The 19,695-nt window shown below is 39.1% G+C and overlaps 1 protein-coding gene across 2 annotated transcripts in view; it reads right to left on the reverse strand.

Annotated features, from left to right (window-relative positions):
• The window catches only part of FILIP1 (filamin A interacting protein 1), a 190,009-nt gene that overhangs the window by 54,576 nt on the left and 115,738 nt on the right, over nucleotides 1-19,695 (reverse strand). For both annotated transcript variants that reach the window (XM_040473975.1, XM_040473976.1), the window contains exons 3-4: nucleotides 14,393-14,566; nucleotides 6,864-7,042 (exon numbers count right to left, since the gene is read on the reverse strand). In XM_040473975.1, coding sequence (XP_040329909.1) covers nucleotides 6,864-7,042; nucleotides 14,393-14,566 — 353 coding nt within the window. The remainder of the gene's footprint in view (nucleotides 1-6,863; nucleotides 7,043-14,392; nucleotides 14,567-19,695) is intronic.

The following is a 19,695-nucleotide window of genomic DNA, read 5'->3' on the forward strand; positions in this document are numbered from 1 at the left end:
TGCAATGTGTGCTAAAGGATCTGCTTTTTTTTTGATGACTGCCTAGCACTGCAGGTGTTTGCGATTGAGACCTTTGTGACCTCTGTCCAGGACAGTTGACCTCTGGTCAGAAAAGAAAGAATGACAGTTATGTGAAAGGAGTTGCCTCGATTTCTCTCAGAAGAGGCCTCTTCTGTGAATCAGGTGCTCAGAGTTTCAGGAACTGTCTGGCAATTTCCTGAAAACTTTCTGAAAGAGAGCAACCCAACGATCAGTTCAGATCTAGAGAGACTCTGACAACCTGATCACCTCCCATTACTGGGTTCTCATTCTTTACCTCTCATATTTAAATTCTAAATACTGTCCTCCATTCTTACTTCTCCTAGGATTTTTCCAGAATAAGGGATATCGAATACCAGGACTGAGGCATTCTTATGTGTTAAAAATCTTGAAACAGTAAAGTGTGATTCTTGTGTATTGTCTCTCAGGCTCTCCCTTTCAATGCCTTTCCTTTTCAGTGGCCAGTGCTCTTTGATTATTACCCCACCCCTTTGTATAATGTTAGAGTCTTTCTTGGTTCAAGTTCTGTTCTTACTGTTGTAAAAGTTCAAATACATTGAATCTAATTAACTAAAACTCTCAGCTAGCCAGGTTAAGCCTTAAGATCTGGAAAATATCTTCACCATCCTTATCTACAGTAAAATGCAACAGGAATTAACATTCAGATTTGAATATAATGTAATAGGCTCTAAGGTTGTAAAGCCACCCACATAGCAGCACTACAAGATCCTGAGTCATCAAATATGATTTTGTACTATACTTAAAAATTTTACAGGAAATTAAAATGCATTTGAGACATATTTTCCATAACAGTAAAAGTAAGTTAATTTATATTATAACCTTTGATTAATCAGAAAATTTTGTTGATCAGAAAACCTGTTTTCCTAGGCATGTCTGTTAGTTATAATACTAAGACTCTGAAGAGTCTTAGATCAGAGGCTGCTAACTTAGTGACCTTGAGAATGAGGGTGCTATGAGGTTTGGGAGGATCATACCCACCTAAGACCCAGCATTTATGTATAGTGGGATCTGGTGAAATGAACTGCAGGGGCATTTTTAATGGGCCCAGTCATATTTAATCCAGGGAGCGCCTACTTCAGAATGAGTCGCATGCCCCTACTTCTACAGGGCTGAAAGTAGATATGTTAATACCCTGGGTCTATTAAGAGGATTAACTTCTTCTAACTCCAAACTTCCAACCCTAGGAAACTGTCTGAGTCACCAATTTTGTGGACCCTTTAAGATGCAACAACGCTTCCTTTATATCATCCTGACTTATCCCATCCTCCAATACAAATACCCAGCTGTGAGCTAGGAGTAACACTACCTCACCTCGCCTCTTTCATTTCAGTCACATTTTCCAGTAGCAAGTGGGACTTGCATATTGCCAGGGTAAGAGGAACTAGAAGGAGGAGTTTGATCCTGGCATTCTTTCAGAAAATCAACTGTAAAACATATTCCTTCTGTGATGGAATCTCTAAATTCTAATTCCTCTCCTTTCTTAAAAACTGTTTATTCCTAGCAATTGTCTTGGCCGGTAGGATACTGATAGTTGGTGGCATATCTCGTGACCAAGTTAAGGTCTGTTACTCAAATTCTGAATCTGCAACATTAGAATGGATGTGCAGTCCACAAAGTCACTGGCAAACTTTCCGAATCATCTTTTCTTCCTCCGTTGCATTGGGGAAATGGGGAAGTGAAGCATTCACTTTAATCAAAAGGTAAGAATTTGAAAGTAGAAAAGATTATTATTTTTTACTGTAAACTAAGTTCATACATTAATTCTTCCAATTAAGTATTGGTAGTAACCTAAGGAATCTAAGGAGCTTAAGCTGTCTGCTTACCCACATACCAAATAGGGACAGTAATTATGCATAACATAGTTTTGTAAGTATTAAGCAGGATGTATATGTGTCCAGCATATTGGGGGAGTTAATAAAAACTAACTCTGCTATTGAGTGGCCTCTAGCAAAGTGCTAAGCACAGAGAAGAGGGCTCAGTTATTTTTTGCTAATATATTCCATCTATTGATTACTTTCTGCTTGATAAGTCTTGATCTTTTTATACATCATTACCATCTTTTCTTACAAAGTGCTTTGTTATGACTCGCCAAGCTACCAGTGAGTAAAATCAGTTTTATTACCATATTTTAGGGATAAGACATCTAAATCTAAAAAATCTTAATGGATATTATGCCAAGGAATCAAGTGTGGATCTTTTTCTATAAAGATGACAGATAGTATTTCCCAGGATTCCAGGCCAACAGAAACTTTCCAAAAGCTTGCTCCGATTGGTCATTTCCCATCTTAGGCAAGTGTATTAGTGCAGCCTGGTCCACAAGTCACCAGGCGAAGCCCATTCCCCTTCACGTTGACAAAATGGGGCTTGAAAGCTTCCCTTCCATTCAAGCCCCCACTCCTGCATTCTCTGCTTCATAAGTTAAGAGATTTCTCTTGAGATGCTGATTTGTACTAAAAAAAAAACAAACAAACAAAAAATGAACTTATACTTGGAAGGCTTGCTGCAATATTATATGATGATGTAATTATTTATGTAGTCACAGCCGAGCCTATAGAATCCAAAAGTTTTAAAATCTACAATTACAGTTATGGATTTAGACAGCACTCCCCCACATCATTCACACACACACAGACACACACACACACACACACCTCAAATATTTAAGTTTCAGACCACTTTTTGATGTAACTGTGTTCTCTCTATTTTGACATTCTTGAAGCAGTTCTAGTGAAGCTTAAGATTAAAATCACAAGTCTTGCAGTTCAGACAGGGAGTAAAGTATAAACTCTGAAGGTGATCTCATGTGCTCAGAATTAAGCCTTTAAAGGTCAAGTTGACTTAAAATATGGACCAAACAATATAGCATTTAGAAAGGGAGTTTTCTTTACCCAATCTTAACTAATTCAATGAAGGATATTCTCCTCTTTATTATTAACAATGCTAGTTAAGCAATGCATTTTTTCATGCTATTTCATCCTTTTAATTTGGGAATATGACTATTTGTAAAAATAAATATGCAGTAAATGATGGTAATAAATTATGATCACAGTCTGCAGATTTAAAATGAAGGAAGCCCAGAACAAGATGTTGCCCATTTTAGGTTCTTAATTTGTGGAATTTTTATATAAGATGAATTTCATAACTCCTGAAATGTTAAAAAGTAATTTCTGTTTCTATTATTTTTACACTTGCAGGGTCTAGGTCACTGGCAATAACAAGGTCGTGGCTTGGGGGTGGGGGTGGGGGCTTTATTTAGCCTCCTCATAACCATCGTCAGCCTCCCATCATAACGACCCCAAACAGAATCCAACCAAAGTAGAGGCCTGTGTATGCTATTCAAACCCAACTCCAAACAAGTACCCCGGCTGCTCCTTCCAACAGACACTGTCTCAAAGTTTCTCCTATCTTGACAGTCTAGAAACCACTGGTCTGAATATCTCTGTTTATATCCTCCCAATAACCATCATTCTGCCTTGTAAGAGTTTATGTCATAGTTTGGCCATGAGAGCATGGAGGTGGGAAGCCCACACACATAGAGAGAACACAAAAAACAAGCCATTTTGCACAAGGGACTCATTTGCACAAAAGTGCTATACTACTATACACTGTGATCTGAGTTGAGCTGCATAATTTTTTCTGGGACTCAATTTCTCCATCCATAGAATGCAGGACTCAAAAAGACTGATCTCATAAGTCCTTTGCAGTGCTCAGAGCCTGGGATTCCTGGTCTCATCCAAAGTCTGAGTTTGGATTACTTCTCAACACTTGCTACTGATCCCGTAGACCTGGCTCCTTTTTGCTATCTTTAACCATTCTCCCTCAGGAAATGAAAAACTCTAGCAGGATAATTACAGAGAACCAAGCCTAGATGCTACCCCAGGTAGGGGGCTAGATGGTGGGGGAAGCCCCAAGCTTCCTCTCATCCGCTCTCATCACTCCCACCCACCAAAGGAAAACCTGTCTGGGGCGGAGACCCCCTGCAGAGTTGCACACTCAGTGGGAGAAGCTGGATGAGATTATACCGGGCAAACCACTTAGGCTTATCTCACTTTCTTCCTTCCTTTTTTCTTGCTCACGGTAGAAACAAAGGGAAAGGATTCCGAAGTAAAGTTCTTGGCTACCCCCCTCCCCGCCCCCCCCCCCCCCCCCGACAAAGGGGACTTTTCCGGAGAGGGGGAAGGGAATGCAAAACAAAGAAGGAAACAAAGGATTTGGGACGTTCTACAGGAGGACTCCCACTTGTGCTCAGCAATGCCGGTTCTTTATTAGCTGCCGCCCAGCTTCCCCTGCAGGTGCTGCGGCCGCTAGGAGCTCCCCAAACCCCGGCCGAGGTCGGAGGAACAGGGCGCCTCGCCCGCGGTCCCGGCACCTGGCGGGGAGGGGCTCCCAGGCGACTTGGCCAGGGGAAAGAAAGCCATGGGGTCAGCAAACTGCCAGCCCCCATCAGTAGATCTAATTATGACCGCTGACTTCAAAAAGAGGATTTAACCCAAAGCAGATTTAGCAGAGCAGTTTCCAAAGGGCAGCAGGAATCCCGGGCCTGACCTTTGAGAAAATCCTATAGGCTTCACTGCCCCGGGAACTCGGCAAGCCAGTCACGGTGGACTCCTCAGATCGCAAAGACATTCAGGGATGCCAACTTAAGTTATCAGGGTCCTAGTGGGGATGTTTAATTTAGCATAACGTGTGTCTGGAGGGGCGTGCATTGCTGGTCAGTCAGGGGATTGATCTGGGGAAAAAACACTGACAGTGGAAAATATAAAGCTCTAAAGTATAACCCGTTAAGTCAACAACAATAACTATTTCAAAACGTTAAGGCGGTTTGATATGTTAAGTGAGCATCAAAGGTCTCTTAGTGAAGTTTGAGGACATATCCCAGCAACGCTGATCAAAGTATTGAAAGCATCTTAAGGTATTTTTTTTTAAATTTTTACTTTGATTTTTAAAACCTTCTACCCAGCACTTTGCTCAGGAGAAATGTTTGCTGTGGTTGTTTTAGTAAAATCAAACAACTCCAAAAGGGTACAGAGCATTGGAATTGTTCCTCTAGAGTCGATGAACAAGAAGTTTGTAAATAAACACATCTGGGATAGGCTTATTGTATAATAAATACAAAAGTACTTTGTGAACTATAAAGCTCTTCGCTGTGGGTTATTATTTGAATTACTCTCACAAAACACAAAAATTAGGAAGACAAAAAGAAAGAGAAAGACACAGCCCAGGTAAGTACAGTCTTTCCATCCACACGCTTCATTTAAACCAACTCTGTAAGTGAAATGGTGCCACTTCAGGCAGTTAGCTTACATGGGAAATTGTAGAAAAGACAGGTCTGGTTCTAAACCACATAATTTACAATGTGAGCAGAAAACAATTCATTCACACAGGTGTTCTTTAAAATTATTTGATTTCAGATCTTTTAAGAAGTCACTATCAAACAAATTGCTACTCCTTTACCTGACCACATTCCAACACAGAACACCTAACCAGATGGCTGTTGTAGAGATCCACAATTTACACTGCCCTTAGAACCTTGTTTGCAAGATCTGTGCTTGAGGTTGGGAAGTTCACAGAGACTGAGGAGGTGGAGTTTATTCTCACTGTGTGGTTGTGCAAAACAAAGTCAAATTAGACCATCTGTTTGTTCAAATACGAAGCTGATAAACCTTAGCTTCCAGGAGCAGAAGACAGGCTTAAGCCCTAAACTGAGAGTATCGGTATGCAACACTCCAGCCATTGTTCTCTTTTCCATTTCTCCTTCCCCAAGGGATGTGCCAAGTCCAATAATAAGTACAACTTACCAATATTTTTTAAAAATTTAACAAAAACTTGTTTCATGCTTTTATTTACTCTTCTTGTGACAGCTTTTTCTTATAAGCAAACGAATCTAGGAAAACCAGGTCTCTTTCTTGTAACTAAGTATATAATAAAGCTGGGATTAGTAAAGCTGTTCCCAAGTGGCTCTTAATTTGCAAGTCCTAAATACAGAAGCAGACACGCTCGGTAACTCAAAGCATCAGGCTTGGATGTCACTAGTTTCAAAGATTGTGGAATTCACAGACATAACCATTCAGCTGAGGAAAGAAAAAGAGAATAAACTAAAAAGAAGATGCTGAAAAAACTGGAGAGTATAGAAGAGTTAATTACAAAGCTTTTCAATTTGGAGTCTCTACATCAAACGTGGTGATCCTTGGTCTGAGAAAACTACCTGCCAGGACAGATATCCATGCTCCACATGCAGAGTTTTTGTTTTGTTTTGTTTTGTTTTGGTTCCTTTTTTTACACCATGTTTTAAGAGTTATGCAACCCTTAGAAAGCAGGTAGCTCTAGTTGTTAAGTACTTTATACACAACCAAATATTAAGACTTTCTATAGTGGTATTAAGAATGAACAGGATTCAATTTTAAATGGTTAAGCTTCATAATTTGTCTTCCTGACTAAGTGAGTTTCAACCTCAAAGGAAAAAAAAGTAGATTATTTCCCATAGAAGGAAATCGGGAGAGAGCTCTTCAGATGTAGGTGGCTTCGCTGATCAGATATAATAAGCTCCCCGGAGTTTGTTTCCAGCTTTATGCTTTTATGGCTCTCACCATGCTAGCGGGAATCTGGTGTCCCACTCTGTGCACCCCCAAACATATTCATATGAACAATTCCAGGTAAAAATCTGACTCATTCAGGTCACCAACCACTCAGAAATCAGAGTTAGAACCCGGCACCTGTCTGTGGTGTCACTGGATTGGCATGTGACCCTAGGCAGGAGGGACAGAGAGGAAAGGACTGGGCCATCTCAGTGTGGTGCTCATTACCTCTCCCGCTCCTGCTCCAGCAGGTTGGTGAAGTCGTCGCTCTTGTTCATGTAGTCAGTGTGTTTGTGCTTCTCGCTCTCTAACTCGTACACGGTGCGCCTGTGACACTTCTCTGCCAGCAGCAGCTGCTCTAGCATGCGCCGGTAGGTTTCTTTCTGTTTTTCCTCAAGTCTGTCCAGCTGAGTAAACAAACATGGGAAAGAGCTTAATATTTTATTTGATTTGCATATGACTCAAAATATTACATTCATCTACTGATTTATTATCTGAAAGAGAGAACATTGAGTCTGGTGTTCTCTGCCATTTTCCCCATTCCCTCATTTTGTCTAGGCCAACTGGCTTTGTAAACTAGCCATAATAAGGCTGCGGTAACTTCTGGCCTTTTGGCCCTTTTTCTGTGGACAGATGTAGGGTTCCTAAACTTGCAAGAGAACAAACTCTTTCACTATTTTAGTGAGATGACATAAAACCCTATACTTAGAAAGAAAGAGGATAACGGCCCTCCTGATCTCAGAAAAATTAAGAGCTCAGCATGTACATATACCAAACTTCTCCTGTGGGAAGTAATTACCATAATCACAATCTGTTTTTAAGACTTGCAGTTACTTGCATTTCTAGGAAATGTATAGGAAGGATCCACAGTCCGCTCTTTTCAAGTATGCTGAATAGAGGGAGGATTTCAGAACTTATAGAGAGCACATACCTCAGACTAAAGGAGATGTTATCAAATATTATTACAGGAATTTTGTGCCTATTTCTCTGACCAGGCTATCTTTTTTTTTTTTTTATTGTTTTTTAAGTTTGTTTATTTATTTTGAGAGAGAGAGAGAGAACACGTGCGCATGCACGAGCAGGAGAGGGGTAGAGAGAGGGAGAGACAAAATCTCAAGCAGGCTCCCAGCTATCAGCACAGAGCCTGACCTACGGCTGGATCTTATGAACTCCCTGGGAGATCATGACCTGAGCCAAGATCCAGAGTCAGACACTTAACTGACTGAGCCACCCAGGCACCCCCAGGCTAAAAGATCTTTAAGGGGTGCCTTGATTATGTTTTTAGTCCCTAGTGTCAAGCACAGTGCCTAGAACAAAGTAAGTGTTCAGTAAATGTTTGTTAAGTTGGGCCAAATCTTATAATATTGATAGTTCCCTATCCTGTTCTCCTCTTCAAACTGCAGTTCAGGGTTTCTCAACTTTAGCATTACTGACAGTTTGGGCCAAATAATTCTTTATTTTGCGTGGTTGTTTTGTGCATTGGAGAATGTGTAGCAGCATCTTTGGCCTCTGCCCCCCAGATGCCAGCAGAGCTGCCTCTAGTTGTGACAAACCTGTTGTCAGAAATCGCCAAATGTCTCTTGGAGAGCAAAACACTTCCACTGCCGCTCACCCCAAGCTGAGAATCACTGTTTTCATTGAAACAGACATATTTAAAATCCATTCTCAAGCCACTATTTACTCCCTAAAACCTAATGGGGTCACTCCATGGGTGTCAGCATCTGAATTCTTTCCCTGGGTTCTCCATGTTTGTCCCTTAGTCATACGGAGGATCTAAGTTTCCCTCTACAGTTGCATGATATCTCCATTGTGAATAGATCATTTCTGGGGCCCCAGATAAAAGATACTGTCCTGATAATCCTCAGTGTTTCCGATCAGATTTTCATCCCCCCTTTGCCTAAGAGCAGGGGATCAGACAGACTGGTAGAGAAGCCCAGGTTAACTGGTGGCTGATACCATCAAATGATACATTTGATATCATCAAGGATTTACCAAATGGTACTTTTGTGTGTTCTGATAGATTTATGTAATCTTATACGAGAGAGTTCCTTCATTGGAATATCTCCCTACTATAAAACATTCTCCCTCAGGAACTCTCCTATCTTTCTACAATGTGATTTTCATCATACATTATAGAATGGTCAAGCATTTCTAAAATACCATCATCATCGTCATCATCATCATCATCATCATCAATGTAGAAAGAGCAGCTCTTTCCCTTTTTTGATCCTTTCTACTTATCATAGGACTCTCCTTCCTTTTGAAAGTATTTGGAAGAGCAACTTCTGCCTGTTTCTTCATACCCGCCCCCACTTCCCTAAAGAAGGAGGGGTGACTTATTTGAAACTTGTTTTTGGGATAGGAAACTAGGCATAAGCAGTTCAGCCTTTTTATTTCTTATTTTTTTACTCTGCCTGCCATAAAATGGTACATCATGCTCTGAAGGCCCCAAATCTCCTTCGAGTGGTTTCTCCAAAGACTAGGAGTAAAGTAATAGAAAGCCCAGTGGTGTTTGTTCATTTATCTATTCAGACCAATACGATTACAAGCTTCAACTCATCTATCCAACTCCTGCAGTTATCCCTCAATGCCTTCAAAGAACTCTTGAGGGGAAGATGGGGGCATTATTAATTGGATAGCTAAGCTATTCAGAAAGATATACATTGTAAGGGCATCTGGAGAAAAACAGAGTATTTTGATATTAAGTGTTCTAAGGCAGCCTAGGTAGAAGATAGGCCTTAGCTTTAATATGTTCTGCCCATGTGGGCCTTTGAGATTGGTTGCTCTCAGCAGCTACAATCCTGGGGCTAGCCAACTGGAGTAGTTGCTGGGGTCTCAGTCGGCAATGTTCCACTAACCTACACTAGCAGAGCTTGACCCCAGCAATGATTACATAATCACAAGGATAGTCTTTTTGTCTCTTAATGCATTGAAAGGATGCCGAGACACTGGTGTGTGCATTGATTTTCACTGCAGACCCAGACATTAAACTGTAAAGGTAGCAAATTCCTTTTTAGGAATAAATCATTAGTGTGTGAGGATCTAGCTTTTAATTTTAAATTCCAGATGTAAGAACCAACATAGGTAGCAAAATATCAGCTGTACAAGACCTGTGTCTTGTCATTTTGTTTGGAATTACATAGAGCTCCCAGGAGAGAACTGAGGTGGGCTAACCTCTCAGGTCTATGTGGCTTGTCTAGAAGCTTGGAAGACCAGCTCCCATAACTATAGCTCTGTAGATTCATTAATCATGTATACTATGTCCATGACTTTTGGTTTTCAGGATCCAAACTGTGGCTCAACCATAGAGGAATGCTTGCTTTTATTAATGAACAGTGAAAGTGAAATGGGAACCTATTACTTTAGAAATATAGCTCCCACTTGGACAGGTGGAAGGAAAATTGAATGAGATCATCATAACACCAAAGGCCAAAATTTACTAGGGAGAGTATACCTGGAAGTCTTATTCTACTAAATCAAGTTGATGGAGAAGTTTGAAGACTTGAGATGGAGAGAAATTTCAGCATGTTTTAGACAAAAGAATCATGGTTCAGGAAGTGATTTTAGCCCTGTTATCAGCAGATAGTACTAACTGGAGAAGTATTAAGGGATTTAGGAAGACAGTAATCTACTAAAGAGGAAACATGATGTCTTAAAGGCCAAACTGGACTTACACAAAAGAGAAATGGATCTAAGTGCTCTTAAAGATAGGGCTATACACAAGGGAGATATTTTAGTCATTATTGGATAAGAATGAGTGTCCAGAGGAAGTACAGATAGGAGAGCAGAGAGAACAGAGCAATGTGACTCCCCCCATAGAAAAGGTACTGGGATCCAGGAAATGTTTAAGAAGCATGCTATAAAATTGCAGACAGTTCTTCATGAGATCAGTTGGGAGCCATTCTCTTGAAGGCTGCCACAGCTATTCAAAGTAGATACATAAAATATAGACAGATTTAAGAATTAAATTCTGAGAAGATCAAGGTAGAAAATTTGAAGCATTATTTGGTGAGTTTCAAGGTGCCCACTAATATTGATGGGCCCTGAGTGAACACACTCAAGAAACATAAAGATGTAGAGTTTGGAGGAAAGATGAGACAAACAAAGGGGTATTCACGTAGGACAGTAGCATAAACAGTCCAAACTTGGGATGAAGTGAAATGAGGAAAGACTCATCCTTCAGTGAGGATTATCCAACTCAAGGACATAAATGTAGGTAAGATTTGCCTTGACTAAAGTATCTTCTTGGAAGGTTCATAACTCCCTGATTTTACTTCTAGCACATAATACAGAACACAGAAGGTAATATTAGGAAAACTAATGTCTGGGTCAGAAAGCATAGGGAAAAAGAAGCAAACAAATAAAAACCACTATAAGATCCATAAAATAGTGAGAAAAAGAAGGGACCACTTGAAGAAACTAGTCAAAATGTTAACAAAAACAAGGGTCCCTGGGTGCTAGGTTGGTAGAGTATCTGACTCTTGATTTTGGCTCAGGTCATGATCTCAGTTTGTGAGTTTGAGCCCCACGTCAGGCTCTGCACTGACAACATGGAGCCTGCTTAGGATTCTCTCTTCCTTTCCTTCTCTGCCCTTCCTCTGCTCAGTTTCTCTCCCTCTCTCTCAAAATAAATAAATAAACATTTAAAAAACAAAACAAAGACTCAGTTGAGTCTTCTTACTGAAGAAAAAAAGAAAACAATTAAAGAGGTTTTAAACATGCAGGCAGAAAAATAGAGAACCTAAAACAAAACCTAGGTACAGAGAAGGTGACCACTGCAAATCCCTAAACTTTTGAAAAGACAGGTATGTTTTAAATGCCACTCACTGAAGGCAAGGATAGTGCATGCAAACAGATTCCTCCCCCCCGATCTAGGATTCACCGTTTCTATTATTATTTTAAAAAAATTTTTTTAACGTTTATTTATTATCGAGAGACAGAGAGACACAGAGCGTGAGCAGGGGAGGGATAGAGAGAGGGGGAGACACAGAATCTGAAATAGGCTCCAGGCTCTGAGATGTCAGCACAGAGCCCGACGCAGGGCTCAAACTCACAAACTGTGAGATCATGACCGGAGCCGAAGTCAGTCACCCAACCAACTGAGCCACCCAGGCGCCCCTAGTTTCTATTATTACTAAACTTTGATGGTAACAGGCTCTGTCTGATGTGGACAACTGCCCCAGACTGACCAGAATCCTGTTGTAATTAAAGATTTTCTCTGCCTATCTTCCTTCCCTTAGACTTCCCCTAAGTCTCTACTTCAGTCTTGCTAAGAGTAACATGGGCCTGCATTATGCTGAGTCATTTTGCTTGAGATAAATTGACCATGGAACTGAGGATTTTCTTGCATTTCTTAAATTTATGAGTGTGAGGTTGGTATTATGATAATTGCATGTGTCCTAATAAGTCTTTGGACACTTTGATAAAAGGGGAATAGGGGGACTTTAGGGTATATTAATTAAACTTTGAAAATGCATAAGATTAAGATCCCTCAAGCTAAGCAGAATAAGAATTTGGGAAGGAAAGAAACTGAAACCTTGATTTCTTTGGAATTTTGCTGAAGAATTATGAATTTTGATATCCTGGACTTTAATTCACAAAGAAGCTCAGGGAGATTTAATATTTGCTGCTTAATTTCTCCCCAAATATTTGGCAAATGAGAGGGATCCACCACATGGGGTTCATTGTTTAACCTCTGATAAATTCCATTGAATAACCTAGCTGGGCCTAATCTGGTATGCAAATTAAAATGAGCAGTGGGTTTTTGGCTTGAGGTGCAGGATAGCTTCTAAGAAGAAGAGCTAGACTATCTGCTCATAGTCCTAGGAGGCTAACAGAACAGTGATTGTATTGGTATCCTTGCCTCATGAAGTTGGAAGGACTCCTGCTCCTTGATAATGACAACTTGATTGTTAAGTTCAAAAGGTTAAGAGACCCAAAATGTGTAGATACAAGATAAATCTTTTCTCTTTCTAGCATTCTATTTCTCCTATAAAGCAGGACTTCACCATTTTGTCAGCATTGGGAAAAGTAGTTCCTGTCCTTCTCTCTACCTCCGTACTCCACTCTAAGGGAGGAAAAACTCTTCCAACTGTGAGTTGAGGGAAGAAAGAAGTCAAAAAGCATGCCCAACTTAGTTCTAAAAGGACCACCCACAGGGTGGGTATGTTCTTCTCCACAACTCTGTCCATGAGATAGGAACACTTGGGTTAGGCCTACTTTCTGAAGGTAGGTTAGAAATTCTTCTCTTTGTGTACTTTCCATATAACTCAGTGGATTAGAGGCATTGATTTTGGGTAAGTGTATGAGATTTGCAGATCTATCTCTCCTTTGAGGTGTCATCCCAAGCTCTAACTTGAGGGAAAAGAATTAGGAAACCTAAATGATATAATTTATCCAAACTGAGTTCTCCAATCTGGTGGTTATCATAATAATATTTAATGAATATTTTGACTTCATTATGTCTTTCCTCCTCAAACCCCTCCAAGTTTGGCAAGTATCATGCCAGCAAATATCATCCCAGCAAATGTTAATGGTTAGTATTTGTTGAGTACCTGGTATGTACCAGACACTGTGTTAAAAGTTTTACAGGCATTGCTTCATGTAATCCTCACGACAACTCTGAGATATGCACTCTTGTTACTCCCACCTGACAGATAAGGTAATAAGCTTAGAGACCTGAAGTGACCCACCCAAAGCCATATGCAGCTAGTAACCATGGCTCTCAAACATGAAAGCGGATCCAGCCAGTTGACTGCATTCTATCATAAATCATCTCTTAATATTTTAGGCAAAGATGAAAACAAGAGCTCTGGCTTATCCTTGTTGCAGAAATTAGATAATTATGGGACCATCAATCTGTTGTAAATATTGTGTAAGCAGATCGCATCTGAGATCTGTCAAACTGAGCTGCTACAAACACTTGACATAAGATAAAAGTTAAATTATGATCAGTTGCTTCAGACTTTTAATTTCTGTGTTCTTTTTTTCATTTATGATACTAATTTTACATCTATGAATTTTTTTTACATGAATTCTGAAGAATTAATATGGCTAGATCCAGCATCCATTTCCATAATTCAGCCTCTAACTTCTACTACAATGTGGGAATACTTTTAACATGTAGTATCATAGGAAATTAATAACAATAGTAAATAGTTCCTAACACAATATTATATAAAAATGATTAAATACAGCCTTCTTAGGTTTCCTTTCATCTTAAAGAATTACCCTAAGCATTCCATTGGGATTTTGCCTCAACCATTGTATGCCTCAACTCACATGAGACCATTTAATTATGATAGTCTATAAGATACTAAAACACAGTACCTTTATAAATATCAATAATAAAATATCCATCAACATAATATCAAGAATCACTTTAATTTTCTTTTACCAGTTTGATAATGATCTTCACAACTCTATGCCAAAACTGAGAAGCACTTCAAATTTTTGCACACATCACCTCTGAAAGCAATGAAAGAATAACAGGCTGCAAGAGCCTGTAACTAGCATAATCACATGAGAAATATATTTTAGGCTTTAAGTATATTTAAGGAAATGCTTCCAAAATTCTTATCATCGAAATGTATCCACTATAATTCATGAGTTATGTAATTACACTTTACTTCAATATTAGTGTGTCATAAAAATTTCACCTTTGAAAGAAAATGTTAGAGCTTGTAAAATGGAAGAATGTGAAGCTATCACTCTGAGGTACCCTTCCATAGGGGGACTTGTTGATGTTGTATTTTTACCTCTGAAATTGGTTTCTCATAGACATCTTCTCCTATAGATTTCTCCTGGGCTAGAATGGCGTCTCGGTGCAGGACTCGGAGCACTTTCTCTGGTTCTGCAGACCCGTAATGAGCCTCCAGAACCTCAGGCTTGGTTTTCTCCGTCTTCAGCATATGGATCACATCTTCCCTGGCCTGTGGGTAGAGTGCAGCAAGGTCAGACAGTCGACAACATAAATCATATGCCAGACTCACAAAATCAACACAAAGCTTATTGAACACATCCCCATCTCTTCGGGGCTATTGGCAAATTCACTGGGTATTTTGTTCTTATTTTTTATCAAAAGCAGATTGGCAAGCAGATACTCTGCTTCAGGTTGCTAGGAAGCAGACAAGCAGAAAAAGGGTTTGTGCTAATATTAACTACACAAAAATTGCTTTATCTAAGTAGAAAAGATTCTGAGTGCTTTTGAATCAAGGGCACCTGGGATATTTATCCCATTTCAGTGCACATGAGGTCAAGGACAATTTGAAATTTTCTAGTTTTCTATGTATACTCTCAATGAAGAATTCAAATCTGATTTGAAATAGCACCCTGCTCTCCCCATTCTAGTTATAACTCTGTGTGTAATTAACAAAAACAGCCTTTATTAGTGATGTCCTGTTTCCCGTCAGGTGATTCATTTTGTGCAGAAACACATGGTTCAGAATTCACTTGATGCTGGGTTGAGCTTTTCAATTTAATATATTCACACCAAAGGTGACATTTAACTCCTCTAACATCCAGACAGCCAATCACATGAGTCAGATTGGTGGGGTCAAGGTTGTTCTTTGGGTTTCTCAGCAAACTTCAGCACTTCGTTAAGCTCTTGAGAAAACCAGATGATTATAGGTTTTATATCATATTTACTCTGGAACTCATTACATAATGTAAATACCTCTGGATATATTTTCTACTGGTTAATAGTGATGAATTTTCTAGTTATGATGGAGATGGCATTTGCTAAATGGACTCCCATCTGGTCATATACTTGTTTTTCCAGTAATGGTGATGGGTACAAAGTATACTGATTTCATGCCAACTTCTACCAAAGAACAATCTGGTTGGCAAGAGTTTCAGTCTGTGGCAATAGAATAGAGTTTTCTCCTGTGTTACGCTAACTATGCGTTTGAAATTATAATCTGGCTCATTATCATAGTATTCTAAACAACAGAGCTAACTAGTTAGCCCTGGGACAGGACCATTATAAAGTTTGGTCTTTCTTGAGGTTTCTCACTTTTATTGCCTTTTCATAGTCTCCAAATTAATCTAATTCCAGATGGCTAAAGACTAATTTATTACAGAAACGTCAATAGACTGGAATTTGCAGATTTTTCCCAAGTTGTCTTTGCCACATTTACATGTGCTCATTTCAACACCAAAAAAATGGAAAATATTAATTTTGAAGAAACTAGTAGTTCAGAATTCACGAGAAAGTTAAAGTTAGAAAATAATTTAATGGAAAGGCAATGTGTTTCCGTGAGGAGTGAAAAGACATAAGCATAGATGCAGTCAGGGTATCCTGTACAGGCTCTCCGTGCAGTTTAGAAAAAAGTGCCCACTCACTCCAGGACATATAACCCTGAGTCAGAGTGCAGCTTACTTAGCAAGGAAAGAGAGTGCTGTATGTCAACCTCTATCTATCCCTTCTGCCAGGCACTCTTATACAAGGCATAACTCCATATAGATGGTGGCAGACTGAAGGAGCATAAGGTCTGCCATTGGTTATTGGTTTTCAGGCAGATAATGTAAATAAGGAGTTTTTAGAAATGTAAATAGGTAGCTATTTCAGTTCAAAAGTTGAAGCTATGTGGTTTAAAAATATGTAAATATTGTTAGTATCTGTCTTCTGGAACAAATCTTAATTCTCTTAGAAGAAAACAGTTTCTTTTGTTCCAACTTATATGAAACACCTTTTTCTTCTTTCTGTAAAATGTGCTTATGCTTGAGTTGTATTAACTGTGATATGCTGGAGCTCCTGGGTGGCTCAGTTGGTTGGGCAACTGACTTCAGCTCAGGTCATGAACTCACAGTTCGTGGGTTCAAGCCCCATGTCGGGCTCTGTGCTGACAGCTTGGAGCCTGGAGCCTATTTCAGATTCTGTGTCTCCCTCTCTCTCTGCCCCTCTCCCACCAATGGGCCCTCTTTCTCTCTCCCTCTCTCCCTCTCTCTCTCTCTGTCTCTATCAAAATAAATAAACATTTTTTAAAAATTGTGATATGCTACATATACCACACATTTCACTCTTAGTTTAATTACCCTAGGCACTAATTACTAAAGAAAAAGAGATTATGGTGATATAACACTGTAAATTGTATATTTAAAACCACACTATTCATCATGAACTTACTAAAAGCTTTTTAATTGCTATAATAATCCTGGAAGGAATACAAATGTTGCCTTTAAATTACTGCTACTTAAAGTAGTTTAATATAGTAATCAATCATTATTATTGCAGTATCTGTTTAATCGATGGATTAATTAAATATCTATGTAATCACAATAAATTTTTAACTACTTTAAATATGATTCAATCTATGTAAATAATATTCTACATTTTGGGGATAAAACCACTTTATATCTCCATTTTGAGAAACTTCTTAATTTTTGTATAAAAGAATAAAAATTCAAAATGTAAGAAAGTTCCTGTCCTTAAACATTAACTGTTTTCACACAAAAGGTTTATCAGAAGCAAGTAGTTAAATTCTTAGGGTGCTGCAGTGGTGCTAAATAGACCACTGTATTCAAATATATGTAAAAGGACCCAGAGGGAAGAAAACTTTGAAGAGGACTCTAGACAAGAGAAAAAAGAAAGGGGGGGGGGGGGGAAGAGGAGAAAGAGATTACATAAAATTGTTCAATTTATTTCGTCCTGATGATGAAGGAGAATAAATACAAGATTAGGGTATAAAAACAGACATAGAGGGGACACAGTCTTCTATTCCATCCTACATGTTCCTCTCTGTGCTAAGGGAGGTATATGGAAGCCAAGAACAAAGATGTCCCTGCAGAACTGAAACTGTACTAGATGGAGCAAGAAGTTGTCTCAACTGGCTGCATAAGGAACTGATTAAAAACATGTGGGGGCAGCAAAGAGCTACTCTACCAACAGGTAAGTGTGTGTGATTCATTTTATAAAGTCAACAGAGGGTATCTGGGTTTTTCTGGGAGAGGGGGATATGAGGGTGGGGTGGACGCAGAATAAGACACAGGACAGGTGGAGACACAACAGGTGGCATATTTCAAAAAAAGGGTTAAATCCAATCATTCATTCAATAAATATTTGTGCACATTTACTTTGAGCAATGCATTGTGTTCAGTAGTTGGAAATATAATCCTCAGAGATTAAAGTCTGGAAGGATATGAACAAATAATTGAAAGCATTGACATGATAAGCCTTAGAATGGAGGAGATACAGGGGGCTAAGGATTTCATCTAAAAATACACTTGACTTGGATATAAGCGAAGGAAAAGTCTTCATAGAGGAAGTGACCCAAAAAACTCACAATGAGTACTTGAGCCCAGAAAATAGGGGAGTTAGGGTAAGAGTGCTCTTGGCCAAGGAAAAACTGTAGGCAAAAGCCAAACAGATGTAGATGCATGGGCTGGAACAACCTAAGTCCAGAGTGATAAATAATGGGCAACTCATGAAAAGCCTTATAAACCAGGTAGAGTTTGCATTCTCTCATGGAATAGCAAGAAGCCTTAGAATTTTTAAGCAGCAAGACAGTGACATGATCAGGTGTGTGTGCCGGAAAGATCATTCATCTTGTTAAAGGTGTTAGAAAGGAACAAATTCCAAATCAACAGGTATATTGGTGCAGCCCAGGATATGTGATTTAAAATATCTCTGTAAAACCCACAGTTAAAACCATACTCAATGGTGAAAAACTGAGAAATTTTCTTCTAAGATCAGAGCAAGACAAGGATGTCCACTTTCACTTCTTTTATTCAACATAGTACTGGAAGTCTTTACCACAGCAATCAGACAAGAAAAAGAAATAAAATGCATTTAAATTGGTAAGGAAGAAGTAAAACTTTCACTATTTGTAGATAACATGATACTATAGATAGAAAACTCTAAAGACTTGACAAAAAAACTACTAGAATGGATAAATGAATTCAGTAAGGTCACAGGAGACAAAATCAATATAGAGAAATTTGTTGCATTTCTATTTACTAATAATGAAGTAGCAGAAAGAGAAATTAAAAAATAATCTCATTTATAATTGCACCGAAAAAAAAAGACTTAGGCATAAACTTAACCAAGGAAATGAAAGACTTGTACTCTGACAACTATAAAACACCAATGAAAGAAACTGAAGATGACCCAAACAATGGAAAGATATTCCATGCTCATGGACTGGAACAACAAATGTTGTTAAAATGTCCATACTACCCAAAGCAATCTACAGATTTAATGCAATCCCTATCAAAATACCAACAGCATTTTTCACAGAACTAGAACAAATGATTCTAAAATTTGTATGGAACCACGAAAGACCGAGAATAGCTAAAGCAATCTTGAAAAGGAAGAAGAAAACTGGAAGTATCACAAACCCAGATTTCAAGATAGGCTACAAAGCTGTAGTAATCAAAACAGCATTGTATTGGCACAAAAATGGACACATAGATCAATGGAACAGAGTAGAGAATCCAGAAATAAACCCACACTTATATTGCCAATTAATCTATGACAAAGAAGGCAAGAATATGCAATGGGAAAAAGACAGTATTTTTAAAAAATGGTGTTGGGAAAACTGGACAGCCATATGCAAAAAAATGAGAATAGACCACTTTCTTATACCATATACAAAAATCAACCCAAAATGGATTAAAGATCTAAATCTGAAACCTGAAACCATAAAAATCCTAGGACGGCACAGGCAGGAATTTCTCTGACATCGGCCATAACAACATCTTTCTAGATATGTCTCTTGAAGCAAGGGAAACAAAAGCAAATATAAACTATTGGGACTTCATCAAAATTAAAAGCTTCTGCATGGTGAAGGAAACAATCAATAAAACTAAAAGGCAACCTACTGGGGGAAGATATTTGCAAATGATATATCCAATAAAGGGCTAGTATCCAAAATATACAAAGAACTGATACAACTCGGGGCGCCTGGGTGGCGCAGTCGGTTAAGCGTCCGACTTCAGCCAGGTCACGATCTCGCGGTCCGGGAGTTCGAGCCCCGCGTCGGGCTCTGGGCTGATGGCTCGGAGCCTGGAGCCTGTTTCCGATTCTGTGTCTCCCTCTCTCTCTGCCCCTCCCCCGTTCATG

The sequence above is a fragment of the Herpailurus yagouaroundi genome, unplaced genomic scaffold, assembly GCF_014898765.1.
Source record: "Herpailurus yagouaroundi ecotype Mexico unplaced genomic scaffold, PumYag 139, whole genome shotgun sequence".
In the NCBI taxonomy this organism is placed as follows: Eukaryota; Metazoa; Chordata; class Mammalia; order Carnivora; family Felidae; genus Herpailurus; species Herpailurus yagouaroundi.